At 36.5% G+C, this 27363-nt stretch overlaps 1 protein-coding gene, 1 long non-coding RNA gene and 2 pseudogenes across 2 annotated transcripts; 3 read left to right on the plus strand and 1 right to left on the minus strand.

The window, feature by feature from the left end:
• Positions 1–1919: 1919 nt before the first annotated feature.
• Positions 1920–2047, plus strand: LOC141615785 (U5 spliceosomal RNA; annotated as a pseudogene).
• A 332-nt stretch (positions 2048–2379) lies between these two features.
• LOC141613023 (alpha-amylase-like) lies at positions 2380–8003 on the minus strand (annotated as a pseudogene).
• Positions 8004–14872: 6869 nt separating this feature from the next.
• Positions 14873–15961, plus strand: LOC141613024 (putative mitochondrial protein AtMg00860). The gene is made up of 2 exons (XM_074431765.1): positions 14873–15489; positions 15832–15961. Exons 1-2 carry the CDS (start codon positions 14873–14875, stop codon positions 15959–15961), a joined length of 747 nt encoding a protein of 248 aa, XP_074287866.1.
• An 8645-nt stretch (positions 15962–24606) lies between these two features.
• LOC141612755 (uncharacterized) lies at positions 24607–26232 on the plus strand. The gene is made up of 3 exons (XR_012529188.1): positions 24607–24699; positions 24891–25007; positions 26115–26232. It is a non-coding gene; the product is annotated as an uncharacterized LOC141612755 (long non-coding RNA).
• Positions 26233–27363: the final 1131 nt, after the last annotated feature.

The following is a 27363-nucleotide window of genomic DNA, read 5'->3' on the forward strand; positions in this document are numbered from 1 at the left end:
AATAAGCCTTCTGATGAGACGCCGCATACGGCCAACAATTCTTCTCTCTTTGAAATTTGATTTATCGTCTTCGCTTCGTTCAAGGTTGTACAAAAATTGACTGGCGAGTTACGCAATTATAATCACCATCATGGTGGTCCAAATTTGTTTGGAGTTCGAAAAACTTAGCGTTCTCCAAATCTTGAAATTAACGGATAATTTTCCGTTCTAATGATATTTGTCAGGTTCGATTAGGGTTCCTGCAAATTAACTCATATTTTCGACAAGTCCGAAAAAATTAACGTTCTTGTTCGAAGAAATTTTACCAACCTTGCGAAGACGGAGATGGATAATGAAGACGAAGAAGTCGATGAAGATTGATTTTTCTTATTTTGATTTTATTGTAATTCTCCAATCGTAAAGTTCGTACTACGTACTGCCTTTACGATTGCGGGAGGGTATTAGGCCCATTAGGGTTTGCGTAATTAGGGTTATGGTTAATTAAGATGTGAGCTATTATAAATAGCTCTCACCATATCTTATGTAAGACGACCTACAACTATTCAATAATACAATTCCTTTATACAATTCTCTCCCTTCCCTAATCTTAACACGGGTGGCGCCATATCACCATCCTTGTCTTAATTCAGGTTGAGTACAGATCGAATCACGTATATACCACATCATGTGAGTTATATGTCATAATTCTATTGAGTTGGGTGTTGATTAATTGAGTTAAAATTCATTTTTATAAACGGAAAAATAAAAACTAACAAAATTCAAGCATTAATATGTAGTATATATGTTATTGACTTTGTCCAAGTGAATACATATTAACGTGTAATTAATTCAATCACGGCAACTAATCAAACAACCCTAGTAATTTCCAAAAAAAATCTACTGATTTACTTACCTAGTTGCTTTAGGACTTCCTTATTGTTGTCGGTAACGAGAACTCCTCGCCCAAGTAACAAAGCACAAATATATAAACATAATCTTTCACTTAAAAACAATTGCAAATTATATATACATAAACAACACTAAAATCCGAGAATTTCATCAAAATCGTCATGGATAAAGTGAAAGAAAAAGACAACCTAAACATGAATAATAATAATAATAATACTAAGAGATTAATGAAGCTCAAAGATAATGAAGATACTAAGGTGCAATTATCGTACGCTCAACGATTGGAGAATTCAACCCGAAAGATGCAAGAAAGGTACAATCAAGCTAAAGATAGCCGGCAAAAGATATGCGTGATCGGGTTAAGTGATGCGCCTAACCCACGTGGTCGTGGTGAGACTATGGTCAAGAAGGTATTACCTAATGGTGTTAGAAAGCCACTGATGTCTAACGTAAAGCGTACCTCAAGTTGTGTCAAAGATGGAGGCGTAAGAAGAAATTATCAAGGGTATGGCGGCATCAAGAGTAACAAATCTAACAATAATGGAACTTTTGTGTTGTCGAAGAAACGGGATGAACTGAATGAAAAGAGGAGATTGAATGAGGTATACAAATTGTCCTATGCTGAAAGGGCAGAGATGGTGAAGAGGAAGTTGCAACAAGGCTATGATCAATGCGAAGATGAAAGCCGTAAGAAGACGTGTTTCATTTGTTAGATGGAAGCTCTGAAATTTGGTCGCTAATTGGCTTTAGCGACTAATTTATGAACATTAGCGACTAACTGAGTTGGTCGCTAACTAGCCTTTTCCTTGTAGTGTGTTAATTGATCAATATCTTAACTATGCTTGAAATAGTTTTTTACAACGAATAAGGGATATTAAAGAGGACAAAAATGTGTATACCTCATTGATAAAGAAACATAGTTCAAGGGGAGTAAGATAGATATAGGATATTAATCCCACATTGACGAAGAAACATAGATCAAGGTAAGATCTAAGTATAAACTAGTATTCTTCAACTCTAATAAATCCACGCAGCCATCCATTGAGCACATAGCGAACTATTCTTTCGTCTTTTACTAAAGAATACCGTGTGCTCGTTGCTTATAAGTGGCATAAGTGGCATACGTTTATTTTTAGAGGGAGCTCCTCCAATGGAGCATCCAGCAATTAAGTGCAATTTGGAGGAAATGTCAATTGTCACACAATCAATTAACGAAACAAAAGTAGAACTGTAGAATTGTATTTCTTTGACAATAATTCTTCTGCATTATTATAAGGTTGCAATCAACATATTTAGAAGCCTAAGATTGCAACAAATGACCCTAATCCTATCAGTATGACGACAAGAATGATACCTCTTCTTAGCGGTATAAGGGATACAATACAATAGCGAGTTTTTAAATCGCCATTTTAGTTTTATTATTGAATATTATACTCCTCACTACTAATTTTGGGAACAATAGGACTTCTTACGTCTCTCATTCATGTGATATTAACCTTGCTTCTCCCACACGCAATAATTAGCTCCATAGGTAGCAACTTTGAAGTTTGATGGAATGAGATTGCCGAGGTCATTTCTGGTTCCGAGTTTGACTATAATCCTTCCACCGATTGACATCACTTGCTTCTGTTATACCATTTTTCGTCCTTACTGAATTCAATTGTATAATTTCTTCTTTCAAACCCCACTCGAAGAAATGATCATAGAAATGCCATAAGGAAACAATTTGAGTGAATCCAGTATCATGGTTATCAATAAAGGTTACTGCATTTCTAAGCATAATCCTAATAAGCCCACTAGGCCTAGAGCTGGACTTGGGCCGGGCCGGGTTGGAGGGGGGACAACCCGAGCCCACACCACGGGTTGTGAGGGTACGGGTTGTACACGGGCCGGGCTTGTTTATGCTGGCCCTGATTCGGCCCGATTTATGTACCGGGTTCGCGGGCTGGGCGGGCCTGACACGTTTTTTTTCTTTTTTTTTAAATATGTTAAAGTTTTGTAACTTGTAGTTTGTAAATTTGTCGTATTAGTTGTAAATTTGTAATATTGTTATTTGTAAATTAGCGGTATTATTTTTTTTTAAGTTAAAATAATTTAGTGATAAAATTAGGGGGGGGGGGGGGGCTTGATCAAAATTAATGTAACTCTTTAAAATGATATTAAATATTTTTAATTATTTTTCAAATTACGTTAATTAGGATGCCTACGTATCTCGAAAGAATCAAAGCCCACATAGTTCTTCACTTACCTTACTTACCTTTATGGCGAATTGGTGGTGTTGGGCGGTGATCAATAATCTTCGTCGGTACGGTGTTGTCGGGACTTTCGGGAACGGAAGAAGCATCGGTTGTCAATAATTCATCCGTATCACTATCCTCTTTGTCATCCTTTTCTCCTTGATGTCTTATTTCCGCTTGATCCCAATCTTTTTTGCACACACACATTTTGACGGTTTTTGGATCCAAGCTTGATCTTTTTTCATCTAGAACCCTTCTACCCGCACTAAAAGCAAACTCGGACGCAATGGTAGAAGCGGGTACTACTAGTACATCCCTAAAAAAATTGGATAATACGGGAAATTGGGCGGTCTGGTTTTTCCACCATGTTAGAGTGTCGGAATGTCCCCCCCCCCCCACCCCCCCACCGGATTGATGGTCAAAACTTAAATATTCGCTTATAGTATAAGACTATAAGAGGTGGAAGTTGTTGTAGAAGAGGAAGTAGATGAGTATTTATTTTTAAAAATTTTGTTAGCAATTGGGTGATCAAGAGTAGTGTTCGTCGGCATTTTAGACTTCTTAGAACTAGGTTCACATTCCCCCGCAAGTTCATTTTCATAAATAACATATAATTGATGCACAATTGTTAAAGCATAATCAACATCGACTTGGGTATCATATGTATAACCTAAAGTTGTGTAATAAAAATCAAGCATGTGTTTTAAACCACTTGCTTTAACACATGGATCAAATATCAAACCAATACAATAAATAGTGAGAAATGTAGTAAAATATTCTAACCATTTTGTCCTCATTTTCGAAACAACCGGTATTAAGCATGGTACGATTTCACATTGTTTCATAGCATCAACAATTGAGCAACATTGCAAAATAACACAATGAACATTAGGAATATAAACTTGTGAAAAAACTTTTGTAGCATCTTTAAAAGCTTTTAACAATTCACATACATATTGGGCAAGTACCCACATAGATGGATTAATTAAGTTGACATCGTCTTTATTACCCTCATGTTCATTATACAAAGGTGTGATAACATCTTTATATCTAATAGTATTCTTAAGCATTTTATAAGTTGAATTCCATCTTGTTGATGAATCTAATGACCATTTTTTAGACCTTAAACCCAAACGTTGACACAATTCAACATATTCACGTCTAAAATTCATGCCATCTCTAATCCATTTAATTACACATCTAATTGGGTTTAACAATTTAAATAATTCATGAATACCTTCTTGGGCGGACAAATTAATAATGTGAGCACAACATCTAATAGAAACAATAATTAATACCTTCTTGGGCCGATAAATTAAACTCGGTAATTGTGTTTTTAATACGAGTGAATATATTTTTACCGGTGTGTCTTTCTTCCATTAAATCAAAAGCAATTATACGTTTTTCTAATTTAAAGTTATTACCAATCCAATGTACGGTAATACATAAATAAGGTTCACCTTGTCTAGATGTCCAACAATCACTTGTTAAGCAAACACGATTATCATATGATGCAAAAAAAACTTTCAATTCATTTCTAGCTAAGTCATATTGAGATTTAGTACGTTTTTTTTAATGTTTTTCTTGACATTTTATAATAAAGAGGTTGTAAAGACAATTTAACAAATTCTTCTAATTCAACACTATCACCATAAGTAAAAAGTTTCTCGGTCATACAAACATATTTAGCCATGTTATCAACCATAGTGTTTCGATTATAAAAGAACGGTTTACCTCCACCGGGCATCGAAGATGCATAGCCACTAATTGTTGGTTGTTTTACCTTTCCTCCACCGGATTTGTGATTAGTGGCATTTAACTCATGCTTATCCAAGTGACGGGTCAAGGTACCCGTTTCAGTTCCCTTCTTCCATTGATAAGGGATGACTACCATCCCCCACCAATGGACAAACTTTACAAGAGCATATGAAATACACTTCTTTGCCTTGTACTTGACCTTCATGAGGCACTTTCTCAAAGTGCGTCCAAACCCAAGAAATATAGTCTTGTCTTCCTCCTTTTTTCTTGGTAGTAGACGAATCTGAACCAACAAAAGTTTGCGATTCTTGTGTATTTGAAAGGCAACCAACTAATAAACATAACAAACAAAATTAATTAGTAATATAATCAAGGCAATTAATAAATTAAAATTAATTACAATATAAATATAAAGAAATTGAGATTAGAGAATTAGAGAGAAACAATAATTGCTTTGATTATATTTTTAGTTAATAATATAATCAAAGTAATTAATAATAACATGAAATGATAAAAATAATTAATAATTAATAGTAAAAATTATTTACCATCACCAAACATTCTTTCCATCTCCTCTACACCGACTTCTTCGGGGATATCAATGTTGATATTATTAGACATTATGATAGAATTAGTGAGAATTTGAAAGATTAAGATAGATTAAGAGAGAATTAGAATTTTAAATTATAATTTATAACTTCACAACTTGAAATAACTTGATTATTTGAAATTAATTTGAAGATTAAGAAGATGATTAATTGATTACTAGAGAATAGATTGGAGAAAATTGTGTGAATATTTAGCTTGAATGAAGTGAGTATTTATAGAACTAATTAGGGGGGAAAATACAAAATAATTTGAATTTAAATGTAATTAAAAAAAAGTACAAACTTGGGGATTGAACCCAACGGTCAACCCATCGGGCCAGGCGGGCCAACCGGGTTGTGCGGGTTGGGGAGGAGGCTGGGTTATGGAGTACGGAGTACAGAACCCGAGACCGGTCCGGGGTTTTCTGCGGGCTGGGAACCGGGCTTGGCGAGTTGGGAATAATGTAACCCGATGATGCGGGCCGGGCTGGTGCGGGCCAGCCCATGCTGGACTCCAGCTCTAACTAGGCCTACCGTTTGCGTCTTTTAATCTCCACAATTCTTCTTTAACGACTGTTTGAAGAATACCTTTAGTAGTGATATCAAAGGCATTAATAACGCCCCCACCCGCGGCTTGGACCCACCCGGCTAATTCATTCCTAGGCCCGTCTTGGTTGTAGTCGGGCTTACCATCTAGATCATAGTGTATAGCCGAGTCCCATAGTTCTCCAACGGCAAAATTAGGTGAAGTTTGTTGCATGTAAAGTTTGGTAATACTGGGTGAATATCCCTTGACGAAATCAAATCTCCATCCATTGTCGAATCCAATTTCGGTCTTTAACCAATTCATCCAAACAATTAGCTTTTTCTGGACTCTCGGGTTTAGGTGATCGATGTCTGGAGCCGTACCATACCCAGCTCCAGTGTCTAAATTTCTATTACCATCCGAGTATTGGGTGTCGTCCCTACATATGGCCCATGGACCCCAATCTAGACGATCATCGGGCGTGTCTCCTTCAAAAATGCAATAGATACCTCTTCCTTCTTGCTTGTTAGCACATCGATTGTTTATTACGATCAGCTACCGATTTGATCCCTTTTTGATGTAAGGAGTTGATCAAGTTCTTCAATTCGGTCTCATGACAATACCTTGAGCCATCAAGATCATATAACCTAATGGGAAAATATCCTGAAATTTAAGACAAATATGAGTTAGTTTTAGTTAAAAGCAAATGGCTTGAGTGCAATTCCCTAATAACATAAAAACGAATCATCTTGGAAAATATTTGTCAATGAAAGTAAGTAAATAATACTCCCTCCGTCCCAAACTCTCAATTATTTGTTTGCCTTTAATTAAAATACTTCTCACAAGAACACAAAAAAAAAGACAAACAAATAATTGGAATAAAGGGAGTATAAATGTTTTAACGATTCATTTTCATTTGTCAATAATGAAAGTAGATCAAGGGTAACTACAGTGTTGTGCGAAAGCGTGAATACCTTGTGTTGGGCCTCTGCTGCATCTGTGTCCACAACCCATAATAGTACGATATTGTCCGCTTTGGGCCAAGCCCTCACGAATTTACTCTTGGACTCTTTCCCAAAAGGCCTCGTACTATTATATTTTCTGGACACTTATAAAGATGATCTTCCATCTTTATTCTACCGATGTGGGACAAGGGTTTGCACCCTAACAATCCTCCCCTCAAACCAAGGACCATCATCTTGACTCGGACATTGACCTCCATGGAGAACTCCCCCACTTTGGGGCCCCAACTTCTAGACACCCGAAACATCACAAGTCTTGATAACCTCCCCTTAGCCGACACACCATGCTACCACGAGCCATGTCTTGCACCACATGTCACCGCCTGGTCAAGTGAGTGCCCCCACATGCTCCTGAGCCTGCATGTCCATGTGCCCTTCTTGGGGATTTGCTACACATGCATATCGAACAATCCTAGAACACAAACGGTCTCTGGCATCCAACCTGGAAAGGACCCACCAAACATGTGACACCCAACCTGATAAAGGTCCACCTAATCAACAGTTCTAGTACACAAATGGTCTTTCTGTTCCACAAGACCTATGACGCCTTTCATCCATTTAGCCCTGGACCGGGCTTGCTCAAGGACTCACTCCGAGCTAGGAGTTCCATGCCTTACCGTGTACAACTTCAAGTCTTGGGCCTGCTGATGAATCCCCGTGTCTAGCCCAAGTCAAACTTTGGGCTCTGATACCACTTGTTGTGCGGAAGCGTGAATACCTTGTGTTGGGCCTCTGCTGCATCTGTGTCCACAACCCATAATAGTACGATATTGTCCGCTTTGGGCCAAGCCCTCACGAATTTACTCTTGGACTCCTTCCCAAAAGGACCCACCAAACATGTGACACCCAACCTGATAAAGGTCCACCTAATCAACAGTTCTAGTACACAAATGGTCTTTCTGTTCCACAAGACCTATGACGCCTTTCATCCATTTAGCTCTGGACCGGGCTTGCTCAAGGACTCACTCCGAGCTAGGAGTTCCATGCCTTACAGTGTACAACTTCAAGTCTTGGGCCTGCTGATGAATCCCCGTGTCTAGCCCAAGTCAAACTTTGGACTCTGATACCACTTGTTGTGCGGAAGCGTGAATACCTTGTGTTGGGCCTCTGCTGCATCTGTGTCCACAACCCATAATAGTACGATATTGTCCGCTTTGGGCCAAGCCCTCACGAATTTACTCTTGGACTCCTTCCCAAAAGGCCTCATACTATTATATTTTCTGGACACTTATAAAGATGATCTTCCATCTTTATTCTACCGATGTGGGACAAGGGTTTGCACCCTAACATCCAGCTCTAGCCAAATCATCAACCGAGTTCACCAAAGAATTGTATAGGCCTCCTTGAGTCCTTGTGTATGGAATGACCCCCAATTGAATCCCTACACATTACAATACAGAATTAATATAACTATTTCCTCAACCAAAAAAAGTAATTAATATAGCTAACCCAACATATTGATTAAAATAATAGAGATTTTTTTGATTTTTTTTCGAGTCTACTTTATAAATTACTCCCTTAATTAGTCTCACCTTGTTTAGCTTTGATTAAAATATACTACTTACAACGAATAAAAAAGTAAATGAATGATTGGGAAGGATGGAGTTGTAACTAGTTCATTCCTCTAGTTTCGAAGCTCATTTCACCAATGCAAATACTAACAGAAGTTGAAGAGTTTATTACCTGAAATAACAATGTTAGAACACACTTGGTTGATGATGTCAAGTCTCCTTGTTATTTGATTGTTTGTTCTTAGTTACAAATGTTTAGTGATTGAAGCAATCAAATGGACTCTCAAGGAGGTATAACATAATCAAGATGAAGGCAACAAGAAGTTAAGACAATGATATGATCCTAGCCTTAGTCGAAAATTGTAAGAGTAAATGTAACATTCTCATTTTCGTCAAGTGGCTGCAAAACCATACAACAGTGTGTGCACTCTGCTGTGGTTTCTGATACTACCGTATGGAGGAATGTTTATACGAAAATAACATGAGTTTGTTCCATGATTCTCATGTTTAAGTCTTAATCGTGATCTCCATGTTCATTAAGTGAATCCTTGAAATTCAAAGACTCTGTAAACATGTGAGGTAGAACATATAAACTCTTGAAGCGGATTCGCTTTAAGTTTGAGTGTAATCGGGGTAGATTGGCGAGTTATTTTCATTGTAAGGGTTTAGTTATTTGAGTAAATTTCTAAACAAGCAATAAAATAACGGTTGGACGTAGGCCTCGGAGTAGAGGTTGAATCAATTTTTTAAATGTTGTTTGTTTGCTCATTTACTCTTACGTTCTTTCACTTTGCTATTTTTCATTCATACTTATTTAAGTTATGTATCACAATCAGCTATACTGTGACATAAAACGGTTGTATCATCTTGTGAACTTACATTTTATTAAGTTTTTCAAGATTTGTGCTTTAAGGTTCTTTACTTAAGTTATCAATTAACCAAGTTAAGAATAAATTTTAAAAAAGATATACCTAATTCACCCTCTTCCCCTCTTAGATGTTTATCGTTCCTAACTCTTTAAACAATGTTAGCGTGACCAAGGCAAAAAGAAGAGAGAATAAGATGGTAAAGAAGCAAAAAAGATTAGTGAACCTATAGAACTCTTCATCTTCGAACTCCATGAATGGAACGGAAGAAGAAGAAAGATAATGAATAAAATGAATGAAGAATTAGAAAACGAAAGAAGGGTTTGTATAGATGAAAAAAATGCATACATGGCAAAAAGGATCGAAAAATGTCATGTATTTCGAGTAAACGGAAGTTAGGTCGATAAGGTTTTTGAACTTGACGATTATTTGATCACAAATTGTAACTATTGATTTAAAAGAGTAAATATATTAGATGACCCATGCATAGAGGCGATTCTAGGATTCAGTAGACGGTGGTGTGAAAAATTAACGAAATTATGGAAGTTGCAGAAATATGTTTATATAATGAGAAAACTAGTTCTAACATAATAATTTCTTGTGTGATTGGGAAAAACAGTCTAAGGTGGAGACTGGCCTCCGATCCTCAACCCAGGCAAACCCGGGGAGTCGTATCATGTCGTCATCCTCTGACTCCCAATCGGGTTGCCTTCCCAGGTCTCGCCGGTGTTGCCTGTAGGCCGGCACCTTCGAAACCAGCTCCTTAAACGGAATCTGTTCCAGACTACGCAATACGCGATTGAAGCGAAAGTGTTCCTGCACCTGAGCCGCCAACGCCGCGCTTCAACCCTCGGAATTTCATGGTTTTATAATAGGGCGAGAAGGCTGTTGCGAGCGAAATGCCCTTGTTAATTTTTTGTTCGAGTTCCAAAGGCCTACTCCGGAAAATAATAAGAATGAAAAGGTCGTCTTATTCAAAAACCCAATTATGACATTCCTTCTCTCCCACTTCACACCTCGGAATGCCCAAAAGTTCTTTCTTCCCCTTATACGAATTGAGCCGTTGTGGGACAAGGCAGTTAGAACCCGACCAGCTCAGGGCGCTCGGCCGGTGCTCCTTTCTCAAACCGGCAACTAAGTCAGTCGCGGCTGTTCTCTTGTTCTGAGGTCCCACTTTATGTTAACCGGTCTTTCCTGGTTAGTGGTGCTCTTTCTATGCCTTATGATACGCCGGCTTCGCCTTTGTCTTCGAGTGCCTCCTTCTTTTGTTTGAAGGAAATAGCCCTAGAAATAGAAGAGGAATTCCTCTGATTGCGCAAAAGACACGCGCTTGCTTGGGAAGATACTTAGGCTTACTCTCTTTCCTTGTTGAACTATCTCTCTCTTGTTATGTGCCTCTTTGTTGGACCGCCGGTGCGAACACAGTGGTCTCTGACCAGGACCAGGAAGCTCTTAGAATTTGGATCCGGATAAGATCACACCGGAAGGGAAAACAAGAGCCGGGAAGTTGAAAATGCAGTTGAAGAGGCAACGACTTTAGCCGATGGAACGAGCGAAAGATATGTAGCGAGTAGGATGCAAGGTAAGCCGAAACTGCAGCATCAGAGTTTACAGCTGAAGCTCCACTGACTACACAGGAATCGCCAGCATCACGAGCACCATCTGCAGGCTAATAAGTGCACTCGGTCATCCGCCCATGAAGGGTGAGGCAGCACCTCCTTCAGGCGCCTGTCTCCTCAAGAGGAATGGAGATACTTTCCCTGAAGAATAAGAAGAGGAATGCGCGGCAGATGTCTCGTTTTGCGTCTTAGTGCAACCTGGTTTTAGCATTAAAATGCAATAGCCGTATCTCGGACAGGGTAACAATCTAAAAGGAGCGAGAAAAGAGGGGTTGATCCCTCGAAAGGGACGAGCGAAAGAGATTATTTTTCAACACAAATGGTAAAAAAAACATTGAATAGAAAATGTTCACTAGAAGTATTGGACCCATGACCTTGAACAAGAAAAATCTACACACAACCACTAGACAAACATAATTAATATGTCTCTTAATTACACAAAATTATACTTATTTTTAACAAAAGGGGTGCGGGTGCATCCCTGCACCTATCACAGTAGTCACCACCCTACCCTATTTCAACACTTGCTATGTTGCATATGAATTATACAAAGTGTTGGAAGTCATACAGTCAACCATTCGTCAATCATATAACGATGAATTTTAAGAAGTACTTCCTCGGTCTCGGTCAATTATTATCCTTTGATTTTGACATAAAGACCGAGGAAATAGGAGGGGGTCAATTACTAAATGATAAATGGACCAAATTATGTGTGAATGATCAAATTGCTTATCAAGTTCATTTTTAAAACAGAAAGAACATCAATTGGCTGAGACATTCAAAATAAAATAGGACAACAAATGATCGAGATAGAGGGAGTATAAATGTATAATATTTGTAACGTGAAGTTATGAACTATTAACTTAAAAGATATCACACATTTTCATTGGTTCTGACTGTTTGCAAGTCCTTGCTTAAATTATGGATATCAACCCGATGAGGTGTTGCTGGCAAGGTTGATGTTGATGGTGATGGTGATTGAGGGTGGAGATGGGTGGTGACTGGTAAGTATATGTAATTGGAGAAGGGTTTCCCAAACCATGGGGGTGGGGAATGGATTTAAATAAATGAGGGGTAAATCTATCCTGAAAAATATGCAAAGAGAGAGAAAAAATGTGGCAAACATATACTATCAAAGGTAATGGACGATCTCATTTTCTTTTCATTTCCCTTTTTAAGAATCCTCTAATCAAACGCCCTGTTTAATATAGCGGTCGAAATGAAAGTTCTCTAAAAAATTTCCCTAATATTGTAGTATTACTGATACAAGCATAGTTAGTACACCAGGGGTATCATGTTCAAATAATGGCGCGCAAGAAATCAATGAGGCTGGACCAGGGGATTCACCAGGGTTAGATAATTTTAAACTCAGTAAGGGAGCATCTGGACAGCTCATCACTTCCCATGTGAGTAATACGTTGGATCCACCTGAGGAATGTGAGGACCACTGATGCAGTACAAGGATTATGGTACCACCTTTTAGTATGAAATGAATTGTGATAGGTGACAGCTCATAGGATCCTATCTCTTAGCTTAGTAATCAAGGCATTCAGCCTATAAGTAGCAATTCTGATGTAGCAGTTTTATGCTTATTTTTGTGAAACCTTTCCCAACTTAATGAAATTTTGAATCTTTTCATTTCGCTATTGAAACCAGGTAGTCATCTTAGAAAAGCTACTGCATTTCTTAGCATTAAAAGCCTTTCAATTTTCTATTATTTGAACAACTTTTGCATTGTTATATTTATCAATCTGTTGCATTTAATTTATCAGGTATCATTTGGCTATCAGAGCTTCTATCCTCTTGACCTGGAAAAATTCTTTCAAGTCAAAATTAGAGAAAATCTCAGAAAAAGCCCCAAGAAAAATCAAAAAATATTCAAACCCTTCTTTTATTATATACACAAAAAATTTAAAAATCTCAAAAAAAACCAACCAGAACGATTTCCCTCATGGCAAATTCAGAACTTGCTGATGTCCAACAACTGAAGACTCAAATGGAGACACTCATTCAGAACATTGCTGCACTGTCACTGCAACCAACAAGGTTTGGGAACAATCTGAACACCATGGTAAGATCCCCAACCATAAAGTTTCCAACTTTTAATGGTGATGATATTGAAAACTGGTTGTTTAAGTGCACACAGTTTTTTTCCGTGACTAAAATTAGTGATGTGCTAAAGGTTACATGTGCTGCTATGCATCTAGAATCTAGAGCCTTAGCATGACATCAAGCTTTTGTTAAGAACAGAAAAAAGGAGACTCCTTTAGAGTGGGAGGAATATAAGCTTGCTATCCAAGCCAGATTTGGTAACCCGTATGAGGATCCCATGTTTGAGCTACTTGTGTTGAGACAGACTGAATCTTTTCAGTCATACCATGATGCATTTGATGTTTTAATTAGTAAGTTTGAATTACAATCTGATTATGCTCTAAGTTGCTTCCTAACTGGCTTAGATGATAAAATTTCTGCTATGGTTCGATTGCTAAGATAGAGAACAATCTCCGAGGCCTATGGATTAGCAAAGTTACAGGAGGCAGCCAATGCCCTTGGTTCAAAATCTAATCCCAGAAACTCCACCTACTCCCCGAGTACCTCCAAACCCCTCTTATTAACCACCCCAAAAAAAATTTCCCAGCCACAAAAATTCTCATCTGAACCCACAAATAAACCTTTCACAACCCCAAACAAATACCCACCTAAATTCAGGCCCTATAATGCTGAAAATGAGGAAAAAAAAAAGCTAAGGGACTCTGTTTTTACTGTGATGAGAAATTTACCCCTCAACACATCTGTAAAAATAAAAGACAGCTGTTTGTCTTAGAAAACGAGGAAGAGGAGATTCATGTTGAAGATGAGAAGAACTCCTCTGAGGAATAAGAGCCTGGGCAGATAACACAGATTTCCATCCAAGCCCTAGCGGGTCAATCCCAATGTCAAACTATGAGGATACCTGGCCAGGTTGGAAGGAAAACCCTAAGCATACTAGTGGACACAGAAAGTTCTCATAACTTCATTGACACTTGAGTGGTTAAGAAACTTAACCTAAACATGGAACCCATACCCAGCTTTAATGTGTCTGTAGCCAATGGGGGAAGGTTACAATGCTCACACTCAATATACGGGGTGAGGTGGAAGATTAGAAACACCGAGTTCAGTGCAGACTTCTTTGCTTTACCTTTGGGGAATTGTGATGCAGTATTAGGGATTCAATGGTTGGAAACCCTGGGGCCAATCACCTGGGATTTTAAACACCTCACCATGCAATTTAATTTTGAGGGAAGGAATCATGTACTCAAGGGGGCACAATCTATGAACCTCAAAGAGCAGAAACAGGTAGACAAAACTATGGAGAATGAGGGAGAGTTCGCTTTGATGCAATTACAGTCAACAAGAGAAGCATAATTCTTTGCTATCTCCCTGACCGGAGAAGGAGATAACTAAGGAGATGTAGAGGAGCTTATAAGAAAATACTATAAAGTCTGTGAGGAACCAAAAGGCCTGCCACCATTTACGGATGGTCATAACCATAAAATAATGCTTAAGGCTGGAGCAGAACCAGTTAACATCAGGCCCTACAGGTATACAATGGTTCAGAAGGATATTATTGAATCCATGACGCAGGAATTGTTGAAGAGCGGGGTAATCAAGCATAGCACAAGTCCATATGCCTCTCCTGTAGTGCTGGTTATGAAGAAGGATGGTTCATGGAGGATGTGTGTGGACTATAGGGCTCTCAACAAACAGACTATCAAAGATAAGTTTTCTATCCTATTGATTGAGGAGCTTCTTGATGAACTCCACGGTTCTCAATATTACACTAAGTTGGATTTAAAGTGAGGTTTTCACCAGATTAAGATGGAGCCTGATGATGCATTTAAAAATGCCTTTAGAACTCATCATGGGCACTTTGAATACCTGGTCATGCCCTTTGGCCTCACCAATGCACCATCAACCTTTCAAAGCTTAATGAACAGAGTGTTTCAGCCCTATTTGAGGAAGTTTGTCCTTGTCTTCTTTGATGCTATCCTGGTATACAGCCTGAATTGGGATAGTCATATGAAACATCTTGAATTGGTCTTACAAACCATGGAACAACATCAGCTTTATGCCAAGCCAAATAAATGCTGCTTTGGTGCTAGAAAACTAGAGTATCTAGGGCTCATTGTATCCAAGGAAGGGGTAGCCACAGAGCCTTCAAAGGTCATATCAGTTTCCAATTGGCCTACACCAAAATCTGTGAAGCAATTAAGAGGCTTCCTAGGCCTAACTGGTTATTATAGGAGGTTTATTAAGGGGTATGGGATTATTAGCAAGCCATTGACTAATCTCCTCAGAAAAGATGCATTTCAATGGAGCCCAGAAGCACAATCAGCCTTTGATAAACTCAAGGCAGCAATGATATCCACCTCTGTGCTCGCACTTCTTAATTTTAGCAAGCCATTTATACTAGAGACAATCAGGAGATGGGATTGGTGCTGTCCTGATGCAAGACAAACATCCCATTGCTTAAATTAGTAAGTCTCTATCCCCCAAACATCAAGCCTTGTCCATATATGAGAAGGAGCTGCTGGCCATTATCCATGCTGTGACCAAATGGCATCAATACTTGGTGGAAAGGAAATTTGTTATAAAGATTGACCATCAAAGACTTAACATTTGATTGAACAACGAATATCCAATCCCTTGCAACATAAATGGCTGGCTAAGTTGCTTGGATATGACTACACCATAGAATATAAAAGAGGAAGAGAAAATATTGCTGCAGATGCCCTGTCCAGAGTTAATAGCTCTGAATTATCTCAATTGTTCCTTAGTTCTATGAGCACAGACCTTTATACATCTCTACAGAAGGCTTGGAAAGAGGACGATCTGCTGGTTGAAATTATTGAGGAACTCAAACAGAATCCCAAGTCTCATAAGCACTTTTCATGGAAGAAGGGCTAGTTAAAGAGGAAGGGAATGTTGTGGTGGGAAATTCTCAGGAATTACAAGATAAATTAATTTCAATAATGCATGATTCTATACAAGGAGGTCATTCTGGGATAGAAGCCACATACCAAAGAATAAAGCAGAAGTTTTATTAGAAGAGTATGAGAAATAAAATACAAGAATATGTCAAGAAATGCCCTACGTGTCAACAATGTAAGTATGATGGGGCAGCAAGCCCAGGAAAACTTCAACCATTACCAGTTCCCACCTCTATTTGGACTGAAGTTAGTATAGACTTCATTGATGGACTTCCAAATTCTAGGAGAATGGACTCTATACTTGTGGTAGTAGACAGGTTGAGCAAAGCAAGTCACTTCATTCCCTTGAAACATCCTTATACTGCTTCTGAGGTGGCTCAGGCTTACTTTGACCATGTTTACAAATTACATGGAATGTAATGTCTGAGCAAATAGTGTCAGATAGAGATCCCATCTTTATCAGCAACTTCTGGCAAGAACTATTTGCTGTACAGGGAGTAGCTCTCAACCTGAGCTCAGCTTACCACCCTCAATCAAATGGACAAACCGAGGTCCTGAACAGATGTCTTAAAAATTACCTGAGATGTTTTTGTCATAAAACACCCCAGGATTGGTGCAAATGGTTGCCTGCAGCTGAATGGTGGTACAATACCTCTTATCACTCCTCATTAAAATGTTCCCCATATGAGGTGTTATATGGCCAACCACCTCATATCCACCTTCCTTACCTCCCTGGTGAAAGCAAGGTGGAGGCATTAGACAGAACACTTCTGGTCAGAGAAGAAGCACTACAAACCATCGGGCTTAATCTGTCAAGGGATCAGAATAAAATGAAGCAGCAGGTAGACAAAAGGAGAAGTGAAAGAGAGTTTGAGGAAAGAGATTGGGTCTATTTGAAACTCCAGCCCTACAAGCAAACATCAATGGCTGGAAGAAGTAACCAAAAACTCTCCAAGAAGTATTATGGTCCCTACCAAATTATGAAGAAGATAGGCCCGATTGCTTACAAATTGGCACTACCTAGCACAGCCAAGATACACCACACATTTCATGTGTCCTTGCTTAAGAAATGTTATGGATCAGGCCCTGATGAAATCACAACTCCAGAAATCAACCCAGAAATCAAGGAACCTGAATTGATCATGGCTAGGAAAACAGTCAAGAGAGGAAGGATATCAGCTATTATGGTACTGGTCAAATGGAGTAATTCTGGAATTGAAGATGCCACTTGGGAGTTTATGTATGACCTGCAACAAAAGTTTCCTAATTTTAATCCTTGGGGACAAGGATTGATTCAAGGGGAGAGTAATGATACAAGCAGAGTTAGTACACCAGGGGTATCATGTTCAAATAATGGCACGCAAGAAATCAATGAGGCTGGACCAGAGGATTAACCAGGGTTAGATAATTTGAACTTCAGTAAGGGAGCATCTGGACAGCTCATCACTTCCCATGTGAGTAATACGTTGGATCCACCTGAGGAATGTGAGGACCACTGATGCAGTACAAGGATTATGGTACCACCTTTTAGTATGGAATGAATTGTGATAGGTGACAACTCATAGGATCCTATCTCTTAGCTTAGTTAGTAATCAAGGCATTCAGCCTATAAGTAGCAATTCTAATGTTGTAGCAGCTTTACGCTTATTTTTGTGAAACCTTTCCCAACTTAATGAAATTTTGAATCTTTCCATTTCGCTATTGAAACCAGGTAGACAACTTAGAAAAGCTACTACATTTCTTATCATTAAAAGCCTATCAATTTTCTATTAATTGAACAGCTTTTGCATTGTTATATTTATCAATTTGTTGCATTTAAGTTATCAGGTATCAATTACTAATTTTTAACACCAAAATAATACGGAGCACAGCAGAATACTGAATTTTCGTTTGTGACGGCCATACAATATCCATCACAGGCTTGAGATGGGTCAAATGTGATTCTCTAAACACGTTGACTTTTGTCTTAACTATGCATGTAGGTGATATTTAACCCGCCACAAAAAAAAACTTACTATTGCATTTGTTAGCTTTCTCTTCACAGTAGATACATCCACTAGTTTACATATGGAGTAATATCGTTATATCCAGAAACTTTGAAGGCATTAAGATTGCATTGATTTCCTAGAAATACTACATTTCCTGATTCCTAAATGTCCAAGTGTATTGCTGCTTTAATGTGGCACTTGTCTAGGATAGAATTTCCTATTTAATTTGTCAAACTAGTTCTATTACCCGTGAAATTCACGGGGTTAGCTGTATTGTCACGTTGGTGGTGTTATACAATCCCGAATTTGCGGTCGCACTGGGCCTTATTGACAAAAAGAACTCGTAAGAATTTTTTTTTATCAATCTATACTTATACTACCATAATATATTGTCAATATATTATCAATATATATTTTCTACAATTTACTAAACGTTTGCCGTGGATTATTAATATTTTGCCACGACTATTGTTATGTTTATTAGTGTTTTCTCACGATTATTGTTATTATTGTTATTGTCTTCAGTTTTGTTTAGCTATGTAATTAATTCAACCTAAAAAAAATTCAAAATAGATTTTTTTATATTTTTATTTGTGAACAATAATTCAAGGTAGATTGAATGGTTAGCATAATTTTGAAAGATTATGGTGAGAATTATATTTGTGTTTAATATGAGATATATTGGCTTTAATTTTAAGTTTAATTTTTCTTAACAAATAAAAAACAAATACTAATATTTATTGTGATTTAACAAGTGTTTAATGTTATGATTTTTTCAATTTTTGTAAATAATAATGATGATGTGTCATGCTTTAATAGTCTTAAAGGTGAATGTTGAAAGCTAATATTTAGGCTTGTCTTTTTATATTATAGTAGTTTTGTACCCGCGAAAATTGCGGACTTGTTCTATTTGTTCCATTTATTTGCTTTTGTTGACGTCCATCTTTAACTAAAATATAAAATATTTTTTTAATCGCGAATAAGCTATAAACCAAACATTTGTAAATATTTACTTCTTTATTATTATTTTTCATGATCATACTCATCATAGTAATATAGATAGAAGTTTTAATTTGAATTTTATTTCCATATATTTTAAAACATGTTAATATTATTCATGAATATTTTGTAGTCAACAATTTAATGTAGCTAATTTTATAACTATAAATGTTTGTTTAAATTTTTTACAAATTTGTTATTTTTATATATTTATGATGTACGTCATAAATAATTAAGCTAAAAATGGTTGCGTCGTTAGGTCGATAAACAAAGCACTCCAAGATCGCAGTTACATATCTGATAGGTTTTTTTAAGAAAGTTAAATGGATACTATTAATTTAACTTTTCCTCAAAATCTATAATTTTTATCAAAAATATACATGTAAAATAGAGAATCTCGCCGATGATGAATGGTGATACTTTGTAAGCCAACTAAAAGAGTAAAAAATATGTTTTGGTTTTTCACATTTACATCCAAACATGTAATCTCCACTTTTTAATAGCCTCCTCACAATTAATAATCTGCAAATTGAGATAGTTAAATTAAAATTAAAATTAAAATTAAATAAGCATCATCTTAATTACAAAACTAACTATACAACTTATTTAACGTTTAATTTAAAATCTTAAAATATAGAAATATGGAGTAATTTTAAGAAGACTATGAACGTTTGAATCACATGCACATATACACCTTATTTTTCACTTTTCCGTAAGTGTGCTAATTACAATATTTAAGATGGTTTTGGAATAAATCAAAAGTAACAATATGAGAAATTGTGAAGCTTTATAATCCAATATATTTTGGATTTTTCATTTACCACATATAAGACCTTTTAGCTACTATCTTTATTACTAATGAGGAATTATATGGATAAATTTTACGATTTAAATTTTAATAATGAGAGTAAATTCTTAATTTATTTTTGTAATTTAGTACATGATCTTATGGTTTCCACTAAAAAATATTATTAGTAACTTTATAATCCAAATTATTAGACTTTTTATTTACTACATATAAGACCTTTTAACTACTATCTCTATGGTTAATGAAGAGTTAGATGGATAAATTGTACGATTTAAATGATGAGAGTAAATTGTTAATTCATTTCTATAATTTAAATCATGATCGGTATTATGATTTCCATAAGAAAATATTAGTAAATTTTATGAAGAATTTTAATAAATAAGTCTGATGTAGCCTTAATATTAACCAATACTATAAAAATGACATATGAATTAAAATTAGATGTTTTAAGTAGCCTTTTAACTATATTGTATTTTTTTTTTTACAAAAACAGAGTTATAAAAAAAACAATTTACTAAGATCCTCTAAATTCGAATTAAAAACTAAAAATTTTTTGTTTTTATATCAAGTGAGACAATTACGTACCAAATAAGTTTTAATATCATTAGAACATGGTTCAAGGACGAATATCAAGTTTTTGTTCAACTAAATCCTTCTGTTGCCTACACATTTCCCAAGTAGTTTTTTTTAACACACTATGTTAATATTATGAGAAGACAAAGGAAGCATCACCTACAAAAATGGAATAAGAAACAAACATACTTTAACGATAATTCAATTAATCTTGTAAGAGAGTTTACATAAAGATAGTATAAAATAAATCTACCACAAAGCGATATTAGTGGATAAATTACAAAAAACTGTGCATTTTACAATAAGCTTATATAAATTACACAAACAAAACTAGTAGAACATACCTTATGTATAACGTAATTAACTGCACAATCCAGCTTTGCAATAATAAGAAAATTGTACCATTCCATCTGCTAAAATAAATCAAGGTGAGAAATACAAATTGACATCAATAAAAGTTATTTAAATAATACCAAATAAAACACAAATCTTATGTATGATATAACTTTATTTTTTTCACAAATGCAAATGATTAATAAAAATTATATGCAATGAAAAGTTTCAATAACATATGAATATGCCAAAAGCTTAGAAAAAGAGGGTAAAAAATGAAAGTGCTTATTTTAAAGACTTTACTTATATTAACTTAGCGTCAAATAAGGAGGTAAATTTTAGGGGGAGAAATGAATCATCAAAAAGGAAAAGGAAGAGCTAAAGAGAAAATGAAGAGTTAGACATGAATAAGGGGTCATAAATGTGATAATAAGTATTCTATCTTAATTCTATGAATGAATATTATTAATTAGTCACACATTATCAAATGAAATTTTCTTAGTGATTCTACGCTGTCGCATGTCTTATACATATGCTCAAGGTAGCCTATTTATATTATTGTATAGATATGACATGTAGATTATGATAGGTAATTTAGCATGCCTTTAAGTTAGATATTTAGATTTTGTATTTAGATTATAGAGTTATTGATTTTACATACATAAATATGGAGCAAGAAGAAATCCTTACTTCTTAAAAAGGGAGAACTTGGCTGCACTGTAGCAATGAATAGTGCACAGCCAAGTCTCCCTCCTACCGTTAGATTCTCTCTTTTAATCCCCTCCCTCCATTTCTCCTTAATTCACAACCTTGCCTTTTCTGCCTATTCTCATCCACTCACTCTCATCTCACTCCTCAATAACTCATCATCGATCTATCCAACATCCTTTCCTAAACCCAGCCTATTCTCATCCATTCACTATCATCATCGATCTATTATTGTAGTCCAGTTGGGTTGCCATTTTTGCTTCGAAAGCGCACCTATTATTGTATTCCTGGGTTTTTTGGTGGCTGACTGCAGTAGATTATGGTGATGGGTAATCTTAGTTATTGTCTTCCTTTGATTTCTTTAAACTTTTATATATTTTTATCTTGTCGATGTTGTTGTTGCAGTGTTGTGGAGTGAGCGCATTCGCTATGCTTTGTCCCTGATTTCAGATGATAATCCCCTTTGCTGTTTATTATTTCAATCCGATCTCTGATTTCATTGTTGTTATTATTATTGTTACTCATTCTCATCCGTCTTTCGATTTTCACTCTTCACAAATCTCTCAACAAAGCTCGGCTTCTCACATCCTCCCAAAGGTAATTATTTTTGTTGTTTGTTATCTCGATCCGATTTCTGATTTCATTGTTATTATTATTATTGTTATGTTATGCGACAAAAACTTGACAATATTTTTATTGATCTAACTTTCACACTGCCTTTCGCAGATTGGGATTTTGCATCTCACTCTGACTTGGTTTTGCTCAGGTAATTTTCTGGGTGTACAATGTTGAGCTGTTGAATTTCAGGGTTTTAATTGATTTTTAGTGTCTTTCTTTTAGGCTTTCCTTATCTTGTTTTTCCCCCAATGGTGCCCCGTTGAATTAATAAGTATTTATGCGGTCAGTTTAATTATGTATTAGTTTCAGTTTCAAGTTTGGTTGTTTTAGTTTCAGTTTTGTATTAGTTTCATCAGTTTAGTTACCATGCTCTTTTGTATCCTCTTATCCTCACATGAAGATCAATTCCTTCATATCGGAAAAATCATTTTTGTGGTCGAAATTAGGGTGATCAATTGGTATCTTTGTTTAATCAATTTGGTATTGTGCTAAATTGTTATCCGTGTCTATCTCTTCATTCAATATCAGACCACGGCTCTGGCGATGAGGACTTGGTGTCATGGTAGTGACGATAAGGTGTTGATTTGATGGCGATGACGATGATGCTTTTGATGACAACTGCGGAAACAACGATTCATTTCTCCCTCTCTTTTCCTAATCTGAACTCAGCCGATGATTTTAGCTCATATCTCCGATTATCTTTGAACTAGTAAGCTCATCCTTTTCATTTTTCCTGGGTTTGTCACCGATTAGTATTACTCTTATTATTGTTGTTGCCATTTCTTTGATTATCAATTGTAATGTTACCTTATCATTTTATTAGATATTTCCCCACTTTCCCCTCCCTTCCATTATAAAAACCACCTTCATAATCCACTATTCCAATCCGTGTTTCGTCTGTTTTTTGTTCTCAATAATAAAGTTTCCATCTTTTTCTCGTTTTTAATATTTTTTTGTTGTAGGTTGATGCAGCTCCTTCAGCTGATATCGAATCTGTGAAGAGAACTCCCTTCAGATCATTCTTACTGTTTTTAAGCGTTTTAGGGTTTTGTTAAATTTCAGTGTCGTTGTTTTAGGCTTTCCTTATCTTGTTTCATTTTTTAACCGTGGCGCCCTGTTGAATTTTAGAATGTCTACCATTTTGAGTTATTTTTTGGTGTGTATACCAATGTGAATATTAGCCTTGAGTTGAGGTTATAGATATGTATAACAATTTCTAATTGTTCGTATTGCTTGTATAAAGGTATCCCGCTCTTTCATCTTTCCTTTGGTAGTAAGTTCATTCGCTGACCTTCCACTCTAACCTTACCCTCTTCTATTCACCGCCTTTTAATTTTGCCTTTCCCATCTTGCTGCCCAATTTCCAAATTCATTAACGTTTCCATTTTCAAAAACCCTATTCTGTCAACAACGAACAATCGACTTCGCATTTATAACCTGCAATTGCTCATCAAAAAACTCGCCGCCTTAAATCATCCTTTACTCATCCGCACATTCTTCTACAAATTGGGAACACGTTCTGCAAACTTCACTGTGATCGTTTAAAACCCGGTGAAAATGGTATGTTACCGCTGCCGTTCAATTATCGCTTTCCTTTACCCTTTAACTTCATGTTATTCATCATTCTTTTTTTTCCTACTTGATAATGAACAGAGATTGACGGGCTGAAGAGAAAACTTTCTAGCAAACTTGGTGCTAACTCCTCTATTCAGCCTAATTGGCAGGTCTACGTCAAGACGCTGTCATATTGTAGTCTTAAATCGAATTCTTTATTCTTTGTCTTGATGCTTAAGATTGTAAGATGAAGTGTTATTTTGCTTCGCATATTGGGGAGTGCGTTGCTACTAGGTGGAGACCAAATTTTGAAACAGTCATGTACCCCTATTGCCCTCCTCACATAGCAAAACCGAAGGTAAATAATTTCTTTGAAGATGGACTGTTTTCTCTCTATTTTTTTTATTTTTAATCTCTAAAATATGTTGACCCCAACCATTTTTTGGCAGGAGTGTAAAAAGCTTTACATGGTTCACTTGCCCGGGAGAGAATACTTCGCTGTACCAAGGAATCTGAAGTTGTTGGCTGTGCCTCTGTTTGAACTTTATGATAATATCCAGGTATGTGCAAATCTCCATCGAGGAAAGCAATTCCTACTGAAATCACCAAAAATGATGAAAATTGAGGGTTTCCGGGTATGTGCTTACAGGGCATGAGGTTGATGTTGGGAAGTGGCCTCAGGAGGAAATTATTATTATTACTATCATCATTGCCTTTACTGCTTTATGCTTGTTACCGTGTCACTATTAGTATTGTTGTATTCGTTTTAAGGTTCTAAATTTTGTTCGTTGTTGTTCTAGTTGCACTTGTCGTTAATTCTAGAGATCGGAGGTAAAAGGCGGCAACCGAGCCTCATTTTAATTGCTGCAACAATACTTGGTGTGTGTAACGGTAATAGGTATGAGGTGTCGTTGCTAAGTATGGTGATTGGGTCGTTGACTAATGTCTGAATATTCGCTTATCTCTGCTGATTTTTGGTTTAACCACTGAGTTTCATTTTGATATTAGGAACCGAATATGGTTGGAAACATGCTGGGATTGAAAGTTTGTCAAGGGTGTTAATATGAATAAGGGAAGAATAGATTTTGACGCGCTGCTTGCTATAAGTGGCAGGCCAATGTACTTCATTCGCTGGTTAGTCACTTGCATATATATATTTTAGCCTGTTGACACTGGGTATTTTTGTACTGCGATCAGTCAATAGAGAATGAGAGAATTAATTCAATTTTATTATTTTTCAGCTATAAGTGGTGCAAGTTTAGTCTCTATTTTCAGCTGCAGGCGATTAATTCTATTTTATAATTTTTTTTTTCAAAACTACACAGGTTTGACGAAAATAGAGAATGGGAGAAATTTACGCACCTTTCTAGGAAACGGACTACTGATTTCGGTAGATTGCCTTTCTCGGGTATAGGAAATGGATTTGACCTCTCTTAAAAAAGGTTATCTGCATATCCATATTTAGTTAATTTTCTTTTAGTTTGACTTGTATATTTTGCGTTTTTTGGTGGTTGTCATTTTGCATACTGTACTTTGAACTCAAACCTGAATTCTTTCTTTCGGTAGATGTCTCATTATTACGGATGCGTAGTGAGGAGATGGACGCAATATGCCTATTGACGGATCTGAATTGTTGTGAAATAAGGTCCATATATGTGTACCTACCGTGTACAACTGGATAATCGAGTTTGATGAATGATGAATTTATTTGGGTGATGTCTCATGTTATGTGCGGGAAGTATGGACTTCAATAGAAACTGCCTCATACAGTATTGTGTAAACCTAGCAAAACTGGCCTAGCACAAATCATCTGACCCACTCTATCCACACCCTGATAGACACCCTAACAAACTTTAATATTTTGCTCCCACTCCGGTGCTAAACACCCTCGCCTTTTGGTGTTTAGTTGATTTGAGTGATGTCTAACGTTGTGTCCAGAAGTATGCACTTGAAAAGGAGGTTTGGAAGTGTTCACTTCTTCTTTTGTTGGGAAGTGGCGGCATATGGTTGTTATATTATGTTCTCATTAATGGTATAACCGGCGGTGTACATGAGTAGAGTCCTTCAAAGTTAGCGGCTTTTACATGATTATCTGGCTCATAGATTTGACTCTTTTTTATTTGTTGGAATTTCTCTGATTTCTGAGTGGTGTGGACATTTCCATATAGTAGTTTTCCTTATATTAGCTCATAGACTTCGTCCATGGTGCAGGAAAGTTGAAAGGAAAATGGAGGCAACATTTGGAAACTAGGAACTACGGATGTGTTTGAACTAAAACTTTTTAAATAATAGTAGATTGTACTATTTTCTATTTAGATCTCGTGGTGTTCATATTTTCTTTTCTATCAAATAGGAAGATCGTTTTTTTAACATGTTATTGAAGAATAATATGAGCAACGATGTTTTTTCGCACCCCGCCCATCCTCCCTCTTTATCCCCTACTCCCCCGATGCTCGTATACATAATGAGGGGTCGATAATAGTATATCTGAATTATGAAAAAGCAAAAAAAGTGTTCTGGGATATTAATTTACATTACTAACTTTGCAGTCAGAGGGCCACCTTAAGGGATCGTCTTGCTATGGAGCATAATGTGATACACTGAGGCAATGCCAACAATATTGGAGCTGTCAAATAATGGACCCTTCAGGGACAACCTTACAACCAAATTGATGCAAGGTTAGCTATTGCTACAACAAATCAATGTATTTGGCAGTGATTAATGGAGAGGATATAGTTCAGGTCAAAATTTTGCTGTCTATTTTCTGTTTCTATTCACTCATATAGAGTATTAGTCTTTCCGTACTTAAGAAACTAATTAAGTTAATTATGTCAATACTCTATATAAAAATTATAACTGAAACTGACTACTTATCAGTGGGATTCTTTTTTAATAAAATACGATGCAATAAATAATGAGGTTTAACAGATAAGCCATACCTATCCAGCAGAGATACAATAAGCTTATCTGTAAAATGTGTTGCGAAAAAAAAATAGAAGCAAGTTTAATAGATCTTGATTCTCTCAAACTTTGCCAAGAAACAGAACTGGTATATATGTTACCTTGGGTTTGTATCTCTTTAGGGAACAATAATGGAACTCAATATGGTATTGTAGTTAACGTGTGCTGTTAGGTTACAATTGAACTGAATACGGGATTGTACTTAACATCTGTTGTTTGGTTTTTGGATCGTTAAGTTATCTCCCTGTTCATTTTCTGTGTGGATCGTACCCGTTTCTGACTGGTGTTGGAGTTAATTTGATACTGAGTTGTTATTTCTTTTGGGGGGAGTTGTTCAAATGAGTGAGTATTCGAGGCAGAGACAAGGAGAAGGCTGGATTGTTCAGGTTAAATGGGCGATACTCATTAGCCTCGCCGAAAGGGACAGTGAGCAGGTAACTAACTGTAGGGTGCATCTTTATTTGTTTAGTTATGTTGTTACTGTGAAAAATATTATTTGGACTTAAGATGACCTCTTTTTATGTGGCCTGCTTCATTGAATGCTAGCTGAAATGTGTAGGTTGCCTTTCATGCTGCCTCTCTTGTTCTCCTTTCACTTCACGCCTTTCATTTTTAGCCTCTTTCTTCCTTTCATTCTCCGTCTTTTCTCCTTTCCTTTTCTCATCTTTTCCTCTTTGTATCCTGAGGTTTATAATCTGTAGCGAGCTAAGGAAAGATTTGATCAAGTGGCAATGATTGGCAACATCATCGCACATCACTCCAGGTTTTAAACTTCTGTCCTTTAAAATTGTACCCATACTTTAGAGATTACGATTGGCGTTATGTGTCTATCCCTAT

This window comes from Silene latifolia, chromosome 11 (genome assembly GCF_048544455.1).
Source record: "Silene latifolia isolate original U9 population chromosome 11, ASM4854445v1, whole genome shotgun sequence".
NCBI lineage: Eukaryota > Viridiplantae > Streptophyta > Magnoliopsida > Caryophyllales > Caryophyllaceae > Silene > Silene latifolia.

Bases quoted from the DNA above. Each gene is read 5' to 3' on its own strand.
- LOC141613024 (XM_074431765.1), top strand. From the start codon at position 14,873: ATGGAGCCTGATGATGCATTTAAAAATGCCTTTAGAACTCATCATGGG. The intron at 15,490-15,831 runs GTGCTGTCCTGA...ATTGTTCCTTAG, and splicing joins ACAATCAGGAGATGGGATTG to TTCTATGAGCACAGACCTTT.